The sequence below is a fragment of the Leptosomus discolor genome, chromosome 2, assembly GCF_034619465.1.
Source record: "Leptosomus discolor isolate bLepDis1 chromosome 2, bLepDis1.hap2, whole genome shotgun sequence".
Lineage (NCBI taxonomy): Eukaryota > Metazoa > Chordata > Aves > Leptosomiformes > Leptosomidae > Leptosomus > Leptosomus discolor.
Window position 1 is genome coordinate 111,841,696 of NC_141392.1, and position 17,876 is coordinate 111,859,571.

The 17,876-nt window shown below is 38.4% G+C and overlaps 1 protein-coding gene across 2 annotated transcripts in view; it reads left to right on the top strand.

The window, feature by feature from the left end:
- The window catches only part of GREB1 (growth regulating estrogen receptor binding 1), a 60,332-nt gene that overhangs the window by 19,799 nt on the left and 22,657 nt on the right, over window positions 1-17,876 (top strand). Inside the window, exons 10-21 of one of the 2 annotated variants that reach the window (XM_086461585.1) lie at window positions 8-358; window positions 1,065-1,193; window positions 2,887-3,012; window positions 3,473-3,670; window positions 3,761-3,941; window positions 5,739-5,931; window positions 6,527-6,663; window positions 8,014-8,353; window positions 9,871-9,986; window positions 10,709-10,908; window positions 12,713-12,802; window positions 14,829-15,445. In XM_086461585.1, the coding sequence (XP_086317711.1) occupies window positions 8-358; window positions 1,065-1,193; window positions 2,887-3,012; window positions 3,473-3,670; window positions 3,761-3,941; window positions 5,739-5,931; window positions 6,527-6,663; window positions 8,014-8,353; window positions 9,871-9,986; window positions 10,709-10,908; window positions 12,713-12,802; window positions 14,829-15,445 (2,678 nt within the window). The remainder of the gene's footprint in view (window positions 1-7; window positions 359-1,064; window positions 1,194-2,886; window positions 3,013-3,472; window positions 3,671-3,760; window positions 3,942-5,738; window positions 5,932-6,526; window positions 6,664-8,013; window positions 8,354-9,870; window positions 9,987-10,708; window positions 10,909-12,712; window positions 12,803-14,828; window positions 15,446-17,876) is intronic. The other variant, XM_086461586.1, reaches the window with a different exon arrangement.

The following is a 17,876-nucleotide window of genomic DNA, read 5'->3' on the forward strand; positions in this document are numbered from 1 at the left end:
TTTTTAGCCTCAGACCAGGTCCCTCTGATTGAGGATTTGGAACAAATATTTATGCGTTCATGGCGGGAATCACACCTGTCTGAAATCCGTCAGTACCAACAGGCTCTTCCACAGACCTTCCCCCAAGTGCCCAGCCAGATCGCACCAGTGACTTCAGCCCAGCTTCCCTGGCTGGCGGGGCTTGCAGCTAGCTCCTGTAATGACAGTGTCCATATCATTGAGTGCAGCTACTCTCTGGCTGAAGGGCTTTCAGAAATGTTTAAGCTACTCATTGAAGGAAAATTATTAAAGACAAACTACGTGGTGATCATATGTGCCAGCAGAAATCGAGCCATTGATTCCTGCATTGTGATAACAGGTAAGATCCCAAGGGTGTCTCTCCAGGCAAAATGGAGCAATTCAATGCTATGAGGAGTTTGTCTGGAGTTTCAATTAGCTGCCTCAGAAAGCAGAGCTTTGGCCAACAAGTAATGGGGTTTGGTGAACCCGAGCTGATGCTGCACAGATGAGTCTCTCCCCAGCAAACCACATTCTGCCTGTGTTACCCATTTTCTCACCAAGGCATCCCGACCAACACTACTGCGAACAAATAATAGCCAGTTACAGCACGCACAGTGCATAAAGCTCTCCTTCTCTATGTGACTGGGATATTACTGTGAGCAGAGGACCGAACACTTTCTTAGCTTCTAAAAAATGGTCTTTCAATGTTGTTCCCTTCAACAACCTCTTGAGGGCTATGCTGATAATTAAATAAATTATTTGAATAGCCATTCAAGGATTCATTATGGGTGTAAGATAACTGATGATCCCTTTGACTAGTTACATGGTCTTTTTATATACTGTATCAACAAATATTTCCTAAATTGGGAAAGAAGCACAAAGAATTATAAAACATGAATCTTACAGATATCTGGTGCATACAGGCATAGGAGAGAGAAAAGACTCATCTCTGCCATTTTTCTGTGTGTGGTATTCATTTAGCTGGGCAGTATTTTTATTATGACTTAGAACATCTTTAACTTTAGTTTGGAGTGCTTTCAAAATTACTTTTTTTTGTCTTTTAGGAAAGTATCAGGCAAGAGTTCTGTCTGAGAGCATGCTCACTCCTTCAGACTACCAAAAAGAAGTTAACTATCAGCTGGTCACAGGGAAAGTGGAAACTCTGGGGTCCTTCTTTAGCACACTCTGCCCAGGTACCTAATAGCTTATAAGGAGGCATGTTTCCAAGTCACTGAAACTTTTAAGTCAAAGAAAATAGCTGTGCTCATTACCTTTCCACGGGCAAGTTTTTATTAGAAATATATAAAAAATGCAGGACAGAGTTATGAAAGTACGTTTGAATTGAAATTCCTCCTAAATGTGTCAGTTTCTAAAATCCCTCAATTTCATAAAAATATGCCAGCAAATAGCTGAACTATACTATTCTTAGCTATGCAAATCCATCCATATACTGTGCAAGCCCATATCTATATGGATGTGTAAATTCTTTTACCCTAAGCACAGAATTAATTTAGACCACAATAAAACAGAGTTATTTTATGAAAGGTAGGATCTGCCCTTTCGACTTACCATCCTGTGGACTTGATCTTGATGCATGTGGAAGAGAGGAAAATTGCAGAAAGCCAGGGTTACCAGATAGTCTTTGGACTGAGTACACTGAGGATTACTACAAGCAGGATTATCTAGGGATAGATCCAGCCACATGGAAAGTTAAACTGTATCACACAGCTAGAGCAAATGCAGCATATTTGTCAGTGTTAATGGGATGTCACAAAGTCCCCTTTGACATTTGCGTCACATCAGTAAATCTGTACCTCGATCACAAGAACCCTTCTGGATGTGTCATGATATTTTGAGTGGTCGCTTAAGAGAAACTTGTTTTCTTTGAATCATCAAGTAGTTATGTTAGTGTTTCTGCTCTTAGTATCTTCAAAGTATGGTTCTCAAAATCACTTTTGCTATTGCTATTGTTTGAGCAGAACAATTAGTCAAACATTGGAACAGGCTGCCCAGGGAAGTGGTGGAGTCATCATCCCTGGAGGTGTTCAAAAAACATGTAGATGTGGCACTTCAGGACATGGTTTAGTGGGCATGGTGGTGTTAGGTCAACGGTTGGACTTGATGATCTCAGAGGTCTATTCCAACCTAATGATTCTATGATTAAATGAGCACCCTAAAAATGGTTGCCATCTATATCCACTGGATTGCACTTCATGGGGCAGACTTTCTGAGCTCAGTGCAGATACATTCAAACATCTTTTCAACAGATGAGAAAATGACTAAGCACTCAGGCATATTGTATTCTCTGCATAGGTTTCATCTGTAAGCAGGGCCCCTGGTGAATAGACTGGGATATATTTACAGATATGCATAGTTCAATAAAACATACCTTGCGTGCTTCAGCATTGTGTGTAGCTACAAAACTCGTATTTCTCTTTCAGACAGTTTTTCTTTCTGTCTCTCAAAAATGTTACAGATTTAAAAATATCTATCAGGTTTCCCACAGCTTCTTGTAATCCTTATTAGTGAACAGTATAGCTCCGTGGTCTGAACATAAACTAAGCCGTTTTCATGTCTTTGTTGTTGCTGATTTGCGTCAGGGTTTTGAGGTTAGTTTTCTACCATCCTCCATAAATGCCTTAGCCAGTGGTCTGCAGAGCTGGTCTGTCATTCCCTGGCCTGATTTGTATTTTATTTGTGATATGCTGTAAAAACAGATGCAATAGAAAATAACGAGAGGGTTCCTGCATAAAACAGTCAGTAAGCCAAGGGCGGGATAACTAGCTAGCACATATAAAGCTCTTTAAGATATACAAAACAAAGTCAGTATGAAATGCAGCTCTTATTAACATGGATGTTTATTCCACTGTCCCTTCAATTTGATAGAAGGTGACATTGATCTTTTGCTGGAGAAATTTTATCAGGAAAACCAAGGGCATATCTCTTCATCACTTTCTACTTCAGTGAATAAACCAACAGCACTGAATGGAACTGGAACAGCTCCGTGTACAAGTAAGTAAGGAGGATTTTCTAAAGAGTCGGGTACTTGAGACCAGGTCTCTGGGTGTGCAGTTAGATCCATCTGGGCAGAGTCGTAGGCTCTTGAAGGCAAAGGTCCTGAGGTAAACAGCAACTCATCTCTTGGGATGTTCAGATTTACACTGATGGATGCTCTGTTTCATTCCACTGGGTATTGTAGTCTTTGAAGCTCTAAGTCTTACTTCTGTGGTAACAGAATGCTATTGCACAAGCTCACTTTCAGCTCTCAGACATTTAAGAGACTTATAGGACCAAAATACACAAATGCAGAAAGATCTCTTTGCGTATTCCATATAGATTTTCATAAACTGGAACTCCTGTTCATAAGTAAAGTACCTTAGAGAGTAGATCAGTCATTCTTTGCCAGACTCTAACATTTTGTGTTAGATTAGACTTTGGGCATATGTCTAAACAGAATTTTGCCTTTTTCCAGGTTATGAGATTGAACGACATCAGATTCGTCCATTCCAGCTAGCAGTGGCTCAGAAATTGCTGTCTCATATTTGCTCAATTGCTGACTCCAGCACTCAAAATCTTGATTTGGGTTCCTTCGAGAAAATTGATTTCTTGATTTGTGTTCCACCCTCTGAAGTGACTTATCAGCAGACTTTGTTTCACCTCTGGCACTCAGGTGCTCATTAGTTAGCTTTATTAGAGATTTGCAGGGCATTTTTAAATGCATTTGTATCTGAAAATACTGACATTTGTTCCATTTCTTTAGGTATTTTATTAGAACTTGGATTAGAAAAGGAACATCTTACAAAGCAGAGGGTGGAACAGTATGTTATGAAACTAGATGCAGAGGCCCAGATTAAGTTCAAAGTCTTTTTACAAAACTCTATGCAGAATCCACACACACTGTTTGTCCTCATCCATGATCATGCACATTGGGATCTAATGAGGTAAGAAAACTGTAACTCATTTTAGAGAAAGTATTATTGTTTGCATTAGCTCTCAAGATGAGCTTTCTAATTTATCCTTTCCGTCGTCTTTGTTTGCATCTTTCTGCTAACTCTAACTTCCCATGCATTGAATAAACATGTTTTCTTTTAAGGTCCTTATTCTTATCCTGCTTATTATATTATGCCCCAGTGGAACATTTCAGCTTTTCTTGCTCAACATTCTTATCTTCTTTCAGCCACAGCTATTGTTTTTTTGGCTGGTTGTCATTTGTTCAAAGGAAAGCTTCCTATGAAAGCACATGGAGCTCATTATCCTCTGTCAGTGTCCTCTGGGCTGTAAAACATGCAAAAACCCTCCACAGTGAGTAGACAATTAGTGAGCCAACACTACTGCTTATTTCTTTAACTGATTGGAAAATTTCCAATACAATGTTTTTTCTATCCAGAATGACTGATTTGTAAGACTTGAAAGCTTCTGTGGGTACATAGTAATGCCAGGTAGACTTCTCAGGGAAGTAGGGAGTTTTCTGTCCAATGTTTACCAAGTTCCCCATCAGCTCACTTGCATAACTCATTGCTCCCCTCACAGAGACCTGTTTCCTTGGCTTCTCAACAATATGCCTGCTAAGAAGTTGCACTGCTTTTGCTTTCTGGCTCCTGAGGCACTGGGGAGCTTGGAGAACATACTGAATTCCAGAAACACCAACAGCGGTGTTTCTGAAATCAAAGCTATGGAATCTTGCTTGAGAATCAAATGACAAGGTCTTGTCTTTCACACTGGTTAAGAATGATGATTTTCACCAAAGCTTTATTTTTGCATGTGAGGGTTTCGTGTGTAAATCCTCTATATCTTAGGAACTTACATGACCTCTTCGGCTGCCACAGCCTTTAAGGCATTTATTAATATATTCATATTCATTCATGAGTGGTAGGGAAGTACCCGGTATTGCTGCTTAACTCTGATATTTTCCCCTCTTATCTAATAAAGACATGTGACAAGTATTTAAGTGACTATTCTGCACAGCAGGATTCATGCCACCTAACTGAAGTCAATTAAATAAGGTGCCTGAAACAGGGGTGTAATTGCCTAGTGTTGCCCACATAGTCACAACAGAGACACGAGCATCTCTGAGGGCTGACTTAGATCATGGGCAGACACAGCCAATGTATGGAATTACTTATCTCTCTCTGCTGGTAACGGAAGGAGCTTGCACTGACTAGGCTTGTAATTTAGTCACTGCAGGTAAATGACAAAAATTCAATTTGGACTGAAGTTTTATACTGGAGCAAGGAATTGACCATAGGTGTTCCGTGATACTGCACTTGCCCTGACAATAACTATTCTTCCCTTTCATAATAACTCTGTCAAAGGTAGATTCCCTCTGTTTTTCTGTCATACTGACTCGCTGTCTGTCATTTTCTATCTTGACTTCTGTAGGTAAGAATCATATTTTAAGGGCAGCACAATCTGGCCAAAGTTACTACAGGACTCTATTGGTAACTGCCAAAACATTAGCTTCCTTTCATCCTTTATCTCTCATATTCTGGTAGATGTTAAAGGACCAGTAATTTACTAGCTAGGGAGCTTATCAGAGTTAGAGAAATTTTCAGTGGCAGTGAAATAATTTGCATTTCTTTTTCCATCCTTCTATGCAACAAAAACAGGGCAAAGAATAGAGACCTAAATTCCTTGTATGTGTTTAACTACGATTTCACATCCAGGTTAAAGCTATTCCACTGACACAAATGTTCGCTTGTGCTGATCACTTTGGAGAGCTTTGGATTTCTTTTTTGCAGTGCTATGCATAGCCTTTATCCTCAAACAGAACTGTCTACAGGACTTGTTGATAGACTGTTGAACTGCAGGGAGGTGAAAGAGGCACCAAATATTGTGACGCTCCATGTGACTTCCTTCCCCTATGCGCTGCAGACACAGCATACTCACATCAGCCCTTACAATGAGATCCACTGGCCTTCTTCATACAGCAATGTAAGATAGATGCTTTGAGGTGCTTTTGTGAGCTTTTCGTAAGTTATTTTACATTTATGTACTTGATGAAACTGTGGAGGCCCCATGATTTTTGTAAACAAGAATGAAGTTTGCATGACATCTTTTCCTTCTTCAGTCTACGGCAAGTTCTTTCTCCCTTTGCTTATCCTGTTATTTCTTGCTTTTTTTCTTTATTAATTTTATATCTTCTATAAAGTGTAGTAGCTCTGCTAAAAATCTTTGAGCTACATAAATGGAAACTGTCTGAAAATCTGTCTCTAGTGGATTACTGCAAACAAATATATGTACATACGTGGATTTTCTTCATATGTGTGCATATTTATTCCATACATAGCTGTTCTGTCTGTGTGTATGTATATGTGGGGGGAGAGAGAAAGAAACAAGAAAAATTGCGTCCAACTTCTCTCAGAAAAATTAATTCTGTTTCTTGCTTTCCTTTCTTTAATATGTCTGTGTAGATCTATGCTTATTAGAGAATGCGATTGCAAATATATCAGACACAAATGGTTAATCAATTGTAAATTAATAATTTATAGATTTTACCTTTATATTTTTATTGCTTCATTTGCTTTAGGGTGTAGATTTGTACCATGAAAGCAAGAAATACTTTGGGTTGTCAGAATTCATTGAGTCCACCCTCTCTGGACATAGTATTCCATTACTTCGGTATGACAGCTCTTTTGAAGCAATGGTCATGGCTTTGGGAAAGAGGTATGGTACCCTCCTTTGTTTAACACAGGAAATTTTGGAGGTTCATTGTAGTGACTTGAGTTACTAGATAGAAGCCTGTTTCTTTTTTCTTTTCCCTCACTGTCCCACAAATCAGCTGTGTATTCAAGGGCGTTTCACTCATTCTTACTTTCTCCCATCTTTTTCATTTATATTTGGCCTGTAATCTAATCAGTCTAGGCTACCTCTTACTATGAACATGCACACTGTTTAGCCCAATTTAAAGTGTGTTCTTGTCGTGCCCAGTAGCTACTTCTATATTATAATAATCTAACATTGCATCATCATGCAATTTCAAATGTATTATTACTCTTGTCATCATTTGCTGACCCTGGCTGATTTTGATGTATAGAATCTATGGAGACTGCACTTGGACCACAAAGAGAAGCAGACACATCAATGTGGTTTGTACACTTAAAACTTATGAGCATCATCAGAGCTTGAAAATACATCATCAGTTTTCCTTGGTTCCTGTGGAGCAAGTCTAGAATCAGTGCAAAAGGGTAGTGATTTATTATGTGCATGCATGCAGCTGTGGATGAACTCTTTGGGATCTGTAAGAAGAATGAGACAGGACAACTAAAATCTTGTGAATTTGTTTTGCTAACTGGGAGACTGAGTACATCCATACTTAACTGCTGGGGGTTCCTACAGGGTGCTTTGGAGTTCTGATCACATAGATCAGGCACTTTTCTGAGCAAGCCATAGTTCCTCTTTTTGTTGTGCACCTGGGTTTCATTTCTGTGAAAACCAGAGCACAGAAAGCGATTGCATATCCACATCTCTCCCTTCCATAGAGTGAGGATTGAGACAGGGTGTACCCGGGCTGGGGAACTTGGAGTGCTCATTGGATGTTGCCTACGTATTCAGTCCTCTTGGAAACAAGAGTAAATTGGTTCAGGGCTTCAGTAAGAAAACAAGAGAAACACTCCCCACCTCCCTACCTCCCCACCTCCCCCTAAGAATAATATATAATGAAGAATACTATTCTCATTGATAAGATAATATCATTTTGATTGGTGATGTTACTGAGTGCCTTAGCAAATATTCTGTGGTAAATTTTGTAACAGCGGTAAAATATTGGTAAGTGATGTAACCTTACTGGACTACTTAGTAAATCTTTACTAAGAAATGGAGAGACAACACCAGTTCTGATATTGTGAAATGATACCTTGCAAAGACTATGCAACTGCAATTTGGTGAGATTCTGTTGTATAGTGGATATGAAGGATTCTTTACAGGAGAAAATCCTGAGTTTACTATATTTTATAAAAATTAGCTTTTTCACTATGGCCTTTAATACTTCACTATGTAATTCACCATTTATTTCAGGTTCCCCAGATTACACAGTGCAGTGATAAGGACTTTTGTTCTCATACAACACTACTCTGCAGCTATGATGGCAGTGTGTGGTCTTTCTCAGATGAAGAATTACACCTCAGTTGAAACTCTGGAAATCACCCAAAACCTAATAAACTCTTCAAGACAATGTCCTAGTGGTCATGGCCTCATGGTAGTGTTGAGAATTCCATGTACTCCGCTGGCTGCAGTGGCATATGAACGTCTGTATAATGTAAGGGAAAGACTAGCCCTTGAAGATAACTTTGAAATAATCTTGGGAAATCCTAATTCTGGAATCACAATAGGGAAGCACTTTGTGGAGCAACTAAAGGTAACTTGCAGAATGGCATATGCTGGGAAGCTTCATTAGATGGGTAGGTGGGGAGACTTTGCTGGTGGGAGTTATGATCATGAGCTGAAGTGCGGGTCTTACTAGTAAAAATAATAACTAGAATAAGGAGCATGACTTATCTTTTAAACATATTATCTATGACACCTCTACTGTCCTATCGCTGGTTAATGTTCAGTGGAGTATTAACTAATATGGCTAGAACTTGACTTCCAGCAGCAACCCTCCTGAACCGTCAAACTGCTTTTATCTACAGGGACCATGAGTGATAAGGAAAAAAGCCAAATAAAATTGTCACAGTTTTAGCAGAGTTTTCTCACAAAATCTTCATAGTGTGAAAAGACCAGTTGAGAGTTACGTTATTCTTGTCACCAGCAGGTGGCATGAAGGCACCAAATCAGCGATGCTAGTTATGGGTCCTAGAGCACCGCGCTATTCACAGCTCAGGACTCTGTGGACCATGGGTTGGTTTATGGGTTAATTTATATCCTTTAGGTCCAGAGTCGTGGGTCATCTGTTTAACAGAAGCCTCTGATACTCCCTTGCTTTTCATAAAATTATCATCATTGCATCACCAAAGGAAAATTATATCTACATTCTAGGACAGTGTAACATATATATGGTACACACTCTACTATGTCTGATTCAATACATGTTGGATGAAGTCATTTGAGATCCAGGGCCTAATGCTGATCTCATTCTGCTATAAATTAGGCATAACTTATTCTGAAATATCGGTATTAGTTCTGAATTGGATCCTGGCTATCTTCTCTGACATGCATAAGAGTACAAATACATGTAAGAATATCAAAGACTGAGTTGTCATACTGTTGGTCCTACTGTGTACTTCTTATCCATAGATCAGTCTTACAGCAAAAAGGATTGACAGGTGTGATTAAAGCAGTATAGCCTGATGCTAAACAGTCAAACAATAGATCTAGTTATCAAACTTCTCATGAAGTTATCAGGAAAACTGATAGCTTTGGGGGACAGCAGGAGACTTCAGAGGGTAGCAAGTGAGGATGGTGTTATGTGTGTGTCGAACACTTACAGCTTTCCCCTGTTCCTCCAAGGTGAAAAAATCTTGTTCCTAGCTGATTTTCTTCCTTGGACTCAGATATCCATACATTATCTGCAACAAGAAGTAACCCTCTGTACTCTTCTCTCCCGCAAAGCTCCTACTCAGCTTTACTGCCCGTTGTACCATATCCCCTCTACCTGTCTATGCCCTGGCCTCAGTGCTATGCAGCTGAGAAGCTGGGAGGCTTTTCAGACTGTGACATACTGTCCAGATTTACAGCAGGCAGATTGCTACCTGTAATGCTCTAGGAATTGTGCAATCTACCTATGTTGAAATTGGCTCTGCTCTGTGGCTTTCCTTGGTGGAACATCCACCCACTGTACAAACTGATTCATATAATGGATGATAAAAGGGTATATTTCTGTATTTTTGTCTGTGCCATATAGATATGTCCAACAGTGTTTCCTACCTCACACAGGTCTGGCAGAAAATTGAAGATGTGGATTGGAGGCCACAGACCTATTTGGAATTGGAAGGTTTGCCTTGTATATTGATATTTAGTGGTATGGATCCACAGGGGGAATCTTTGCCACGGTAAGAAGATCCAGTATTTTCTCAGTGGCAGTTTTTTATCCATTGTTTACCAAATGGCTAAAGATTAACTATGTAGCTACTTGTGGGATAAGAAAACAGATTTCAGTGTCAAGATGTTTCTTTTTCATTTTTTTGGCAGTTTTAATATCATAAATACAAACCCCGTATTATTAATTATAACCTTCTGTTTATAGGAAGATATAAATATCTCAGAAAATATGTTGTCCCATATGAGTTGTCCCAGTTTAGAGGAGAGAATAAGAGCATTTAAAAAAAAAGAAAAAGAATAGCTACTTTAGATACTTTAGGGCAACTGAGACATCTGCATAATGCTGGCATGTGTGCCACAGGATGTGTAGAAAGATCAGTGTCTTCTGGAATGGCAGCTGGAAGCCAGACAGGATGCCTTGGAGCGCCAGATGCTTTTGTATGGTCAGCCGAATCCCATTTTGTGTGTTAGGCTTAGAACCCAAAGATTTTTCTTTATCTTATGGTGATGCTAATGTTCAGTGCACTAGATTAAGCTGCATAATTGGATTAAGAAAAAGAAAAGTGTATGCACCACAGTGGTAAAGTTATTAAGCACAAAAGATCTCCTGTATTCTATCTCATCTATAGTTTAAGCAGATCATGAAAAATTTCCCCTTTGGCTGTGTTTATAAAGGAAATAAAGGAGTAGATTACAGTCAGTTTTCTTACTAGCCTCTCTTGTTTCTCTCCAGATCACTGAGATACTGTGACCTACGTTTAATAAATTCATCTTCTTTGGTAAGGACAACCTTGGAGCAAGAACTTGGCTTGGCAGCATACTTTGTGAGCTCAGAAATACATACAGAGAAAGCAGTTGTGAATGATGTGTTAGAAAGTGACCCAGAGAAACTAAGCAGCACTGACTATGAAGATGAAGAAATAGCGACAGAAGGTATTATTAGTAGTGATAATAAAAGAAGATGTAAGATGATCAAGTGGTATTAGAAAAAGCAGGATTGTATGGATACCTACTCGGTGAGGGTTTCTGGAGTTAGCCTTCCTAAGTGAGCTCTGTTCCTCAGTTCTGCTTCATCTCATCGAACCTGTGTTTTCTCACCCTCCCTGCCTGGGGACTGCTGCTGCTGCAGCATTTTAAGCTCTTGCATCTGTTCTCTCTCTTTGTTTTTTGGCTCCTTTCTCTCCCCTCCCTGCCTCCCTCCCTCCTTTGCTCTGTATGTTCTGTCAGCTGCAAAGTGGAGCTCGGGTGGGTACGTCCAGTGGCACTCACTGTTCGTGGTGCTGTGCTGTGTTGCCCTCCCTGCAGCGGGGAAGTGTGCGCCTTGCTGTCTGGAAGCAGTGACCCGCCTGATGCCCTCCCTCACAGCAGGGACAACTCCACCTAAACTGTCCCTGACTGATGCTACCAAACCTATGCTTATACTGACAATGATGAAGATTCCTCCCAAGGAAACTATATATAGTACAGCTGGGTAGTCTGTAGTTTGTAAGGCATTAAATAGCATGGGTAGAATATACATCTGAACGTAGTAACTTCTGAGTACTCCTTGAAAATGTCCATGAATTCAAATTGACAGTGTAGAGTTGGTGAGTTTATCATTTCTTAAGAGAGCAATTAAGAACATATAAATGTGTAAACAAGCAACAGTAATTTACCCAGGAACTGTTGGGGGTGTTTTTGAGTGATAGTTGATGGGCAGTTTTAGTTATCAGTAAGTTCCTTACATTTTTCTTTACTGTCTATTGTGCCTTGTAACTGTGGAAAACAAAGAATTTGTATCTCTGTAGGTTATTTAAATCTCAAACTGCTTGCCTTCATTTCCTTTTCTACACTATGAGGAGGAAGAGAGCTGGTTACTGTTCACCTATTAAGTTCTTACTCATTTATAATAAGCATAGCAGAACAAAAATATTTATTTTTATCAAACATGTCCTTTTCATAGAGGACTGAAAGACCTGAGGTCATACTCAGACTGTCTGCAATAGAGGCCTACTTTAGATGTGATGAATACTTCTGTCCATTTAGTTGAAGCACACCAAGTTTGTATGCGATCTGAGTCAAATAGGCAACTAAGTTTTTAGGTGTCTGAATCGTAAGGCTGCTTTCCTAGTCCATGAAGTACAGAATGTTCCTCCAGAGTCCAGTTCAGAACACCTGAGATAGGCTTACAGTCCAAGTTTTCTACTGACAGTGCTTATGTCTGTTTATCATGGTAAAACTATATGGAAACAAGCATTTTTACTTAGAAGCCTAAGCTAGGAACCTCAAGTGAATTTCCTTGGTGGCTATCTGAATATGGATTTCCGTCACCAGAAGTTGAGTAATAATCTGGCCATAAAGCTGTAATGTATGGGGTAGCAGGTAAATTCATTAACATACTGAGAAAATAGAGCTTGTTGGCTGTTGGTTTCCCTGACACCGAATTAGTGAGGAAAGTAAGACATGGGTAGAAAGAGAAAACATGGTTGAGATGCCTAGAAATTACCAGCTCCTGACTGCAACATTGATTTTGTGAACCTATGGCAGCTCAGTATAGTTAGATTAGACCACAGGCTGATCCAATATTGCCTGATAGGGACAAATACTCTCCATACTGAAAACAGTGTTAGAATGAGGACAAAACCCACACGAATTCTTGTGTACTTTTCCCTACTTTGACAATTTAGCTCTGCCTTCTTAGAGGCTTACTTAAATTACATTTTGGTTTTGTTTTCCCTTACTACCGTTCATGAAACAGGTTTCACTTCAGAAAAAAGAAGTCCTATGAAAAGAGAAAGATCTCGTTCCCATGACTCTGCATCTTCATCTCTCTCTTCAAAAGCTTCCAGTAAGACCTTTTTATTATCTCTATGAAGTTACGTTTAGGACATAAAAAAGACCTTTTATTTAGTTTATTAGCTAAATAATAAAAGGCATGAATCACTAAGGGTTTGGTAAGGCCTATTTTAATGGGATCACTAAAGATAACTTTAAAAAAATAAGTATCAGACTTCTGAAATACAAGAAATAAGATATTTCTTGCTTGAAAAATAATCAGAGGGCGGGGTGCCTAAACCAGGCACTTCTTTAATATGTGCCACTGAGGTATGAATCCTCCGTTAGTACTGTGATGGCTGAGTGTCTTTACTGACAAGATGACAATTTATGAAAAAGAAAACATGCTTCACATTTTTTAAAAATCTATTGAAAATCTGTAGAATGAGCATGCTCATTGGTATTTTTACATTTTTATTTTTACTTTTTACTCATTAATTCTGCACTGTTTGAAAGCTCTTTTGGAGGTGGATAATTTTTTCAATCTTCAGTTCCTTTTTAATCTGCAAACTGATGTAGAAAGCATGAGGCAATTATAAAAGCTACTACAGCTCTTTTGTCTGATAAATTTCTTTGCTTGCTTTTTATGCAGATAATATTAAGAGGAGAGTTGAATAAAAGTGTGGGATATAAATTGTACCATAACTTCCTAGAAGTCGCAATCTCATGCAGCTTTTTAAAATGTTGCTTTTTGTCAGTGACAGTAAATTCTTTTTGACCTAATTGTAGTTTTCAACATGGTGACATGCATATTTGGCCCAATATTTCTTTTCTACAGGCACAGTAGTGGTTACAAAAGGAAAAAACCTTGAAAACATTTGCATAAGCTTCATCAACACTTTAATTTTGAAAATTTTTTTTCTTCTTTAAAGTTGAGCTTCTCATCAGTTTCACAGTGTCCATGTGGCCTGCCTGTGGCTCTGTGGTCTCAGTTTGCCTGTGATTAAAGAAATCTTTTTTTCCTTTCTTTTTTTTTTTTTTTCCTGTGCTCTTGAATACTGGCATTTTGAGAGATGTCACAGTGGATTTACTTGCAACCATTCATACTGCTGGTGATATTTTTGTATTTACTGCTAATGATGTCCTTTACTGGCTACTTTAGATTAATATGCAGCTAGAGTACATCTTACTATTTCTTGAGACCAAGAGAAACTACAGACTTCTATTAGTTCAAAATGTGGGTGTTTTTAGAACCAAGACTGTTTTCACCATGACAGGAAAGCTGTTTTTATCTATGTTTAGGTTCAGACAGATGTTCCTAGCACCATGTGGAGACTGATTCCTCAACCAGTTTGCAGTCTGCTCTGCATCTGTAAAGTATTTGCATCTCTTCTTTGGAATTCACTAAGCATTAAAGATGCTCAGAACCACTTAAAACAAGGCCTTAAACTTTCAAGAAACCTTAGTAGTTAGAATATATAAGGTAAAAATGTACCGCTTTCAGAAAATCAGTAATTAGCTGTGGACTATATCTACATGACATATTCAAGGCCAAGATTTGCGAGTTCATTATGTGCTCTGAGCTGACCACAAGCTGTATGAATGCATTAATGCATTATGTATCACCAGAGACTTGAGAGCCAGGTCTTATTGGATCAGACTAAGTGCTGTAGTGACGCAGAGACATGAGTGGCAGATCAGAGCTGACTCAGAGCATGGTTTCTAGATGTCAGTCTGTGCAGACTTTTCTGTAGTTTGATGAGGTAATACCCTGTGAATATTTATTTTCTTATACTCTTTTAAATGATGGTTTCAGTAATTTTGTAACTGTCTTGAGAGATGAAAGTATCTGAACACCTTAAGCAAGGAATGGATGAGTAAAGTAGAGGACAGGACAATCACTGACATCTTTCTGCGTTGAGATGAATACTCCAAACTAGTCCCATTATGACTTCCTGTACAGGAAAGGTGAAAACAAGAACGGAGTGGGATTGCAATGTTTGATGGATACCCTATATAAATGATTTTTTGTTTTGTCAAACCATGGCATTGACTAGCAGAGATAATTGTACTGTGTTGAAATACAAATTTTCTTTCAGTTACAGCATTCTGCAGTGAGTCATCTCCTCCTTTAATAGCAGCAGGGGATACAGCAAAATCCCCTCACCAAGTCCCAAGCAACAGCACTGAAGAAACTACAAGTAACTACGAAAGGCAGAAACAAAAAGTAGACAAGGGGGCACAAACAACAGTCAGCAAACACTTGCCACTAGTAACTGAACAGCTGGATACGAAACAAAACATAAAAAATGCCCAAATTTCCATCACCTCATCATCCTCGTCACCTTTCTCCTCCTCTTCTTCCTCTTCTGCGCCTACTCATAACTCCTTCATCCTACAGACCTCTCAATGCTCCATGAGCAAAGCATCAAAACAGCCTCCCATAGTTTTCCTGCCCAAACTGGTTTATGACATTATTACTTCTACGGACAGCAGTGGACTTCCCAAATCATCTTCCCTCTTGCCTTATCATTCTGTTATGTGGGCAAGTTCTTTTCGTCCTCTTATGAGCAAGATGATGACTTGCACGGAGCAGTCTCTATACTATCGCCAATGGACGGTTCCCAAGCCAATCCATATGGACTACAACAATAGAAATGAGGGCAGAATGGACACCTTTCACCCAAGGAGGCTGCTGCTGAGTGGGCCACCACAGGTGTGTAATAAGAACAAGGTATTATCGTTGATTTATTTTGTTTAATTTTATCAAAATCTAAGAAAAAATAGATTAGTTATTATTATTCATACTTGAAGGGTTTTTTTTTTGGTGGAGATTAAGTTGCTTTTATTTTATTTCCTAATCCCTTCTAATAAAATAATATTCCTTTCCTTGCTGTTAGCCTGAGTTCAAAGACAATGAAGCTGCAGCGATGTTTTCTGTCTCTCTCCATTAAAATGTTTTAAAAGATAGTTTTCTCAAGAGATAGATTTCATGTATAATTTCAGTTTGTTAAAGTTGAATATGAATTTACATTTTAAATAAAGATCAAAGATCTTCACAAAACCACTTTCTCATGATCAATCTGAAGACAGTCGGGAGTTTGTAATTAAGTTCTTTGTTTCCTCCACACAGCAGACAGAAATAGATGCTATTGTAAATAATACATGCAAGAAGGTCAGTTCAACATTAGCAGGGCCATATTTACAAGATGACTAGCTGGTGCAAAAGTTTTTAAATTACTTTGAAAAGATATATGGAAATGGGTGTAGTCCTAAGAAGTTCCTTCTCTTCTAAATTCTCTAAGAATGTTTAGCACTTAACTCTGAGCAAGGTGTCTCCTAGTTCAATGCACATGTTACGTGCTAAAGTTAATACTGTGCTTCTCACGTTCCGCTGAAGTATGAAGCAAAAACACAGGAAGAGACGCGATGCCTACTGAGAGCATATATACCTCCTGTGAACCTCAGAAGTCAAAAAGGATAAATCCAAACCGAGACAAAGACCCATGTTTCCAGTTATTGTAATATCAACCCAAAGAATTAATCTAAAATAGTTACGGATTCAACTTGCCACATGATCTGCTCTTCTATACCCATCCATTGCAAAAGGAAACTACATATTTCCAACTGTATGGTGCAGTAGAGTAGAAAGAGCATAAATGGGCTTTTCATATTGGAACTTCCTGCAAATGTTACTGTAATTCATAAAAGATTCCAGAAAGTACTCTGATAAGCAGCTTTTCACTGTCCATTCCTTTGATGTAAATTGTCCATGTTTGCCAAAGATGGAGGTATTATATGCTCAAGAAACCAAATTTCTTACTCAGCTGCAGCACAAAAACATTTGTTGTATGTATTTACATTCTGGAAGAGAGATGTTCATTTCCATCTCAAAGGAAAACACAGCCTGTAACAATTTTTATTAGAAATTTATATGCATACACATCAACCCACACAAATATACTGTTCCCAAAGCCACCCTACATATCCAGATTAGCCGATAAGTAAATATTTATTTGGTATTCATTTGGTTATGTGTCACAAATGTAAACCTGTGATTCTCAGAAGAGTCATTCAGAGACTTCTGAGAGCATACGACACACCTGTGAGAAGGTTTTGATGCTTCACACACTTGGTACTTGCCTTTTAACTAATTATAATGAAACAGGCAGCTTATTTATTCATCGGCTCCGTTCTAGGGTATGGTTTTCACGAGTTTATGCTATCAAATCTTTTTTTTCTTTTTTTCAAATATTGAATAGAACTCCTGTTGACTCTCTGTACAGCAGTAAATTTCAGCCTTGGTATCACTTCTTTTACTTGAAACTCCATCTGTTCTCCAGCTGTCTCCACAACGCAGGTTATTTCCTAGTTTTGCATTAGGTCATACAGTTGGATCAGCTCCTAAAGGACACACTTCACATATTTATTCATTTTATATTCCTCAGTTCTTTCTGAAGAATGTACCTGTTTCACACAGAACAAATTCACATGCACAAAATAGACATGTCATGTCATCTTCCTAAGTATAAAAATTTAGGGCTATACATTCATTTCAATATGAGGAAAAAGACAGCAGCTTTGCTTCCTTTATATTTTAGCCTCCCAAAGTACTAAAAGCTTGTGTAAACCAAACAAGGAGCTGTAGTACGTTGATTGTTTAAAATGACCTTTCTCTTTTTGGGAAGAAATAATTTTGCTTCCTGAAATAGGTTTTACTCACATGTGTGTTTGACATTATTAACATTTTAAATGGACTCAATGATCAATGCTTGAAGAGATATAGGCAGAAATAAAAACAATTATTAGACGGCACCTATCTGAATGTTAATAACATCTCAGCCAAACTATAAGACTACAAGAGTACTATCTTTTAAAAAATTAGGAAGAAATTGTTTTCTTTATCAGGCAGCAATTACTTTACTGAAATTCGAATCAGGAAGCAATTTGTTGGTTAAAATAAAAAATACGAAATCAACACAAGAAGAAAACTAGGCACATTAGTGAACCAAAATTATAATTCTCACTGTCAGGGTAATTAGTAATAAAGTACACTCACCATTCTCTCACAGAGACATTTTACCTTCTGTACTGGTCAAAATGTTTTGTCAGAAGACCTGATGCATTTTTACAAGGACAATTATGTA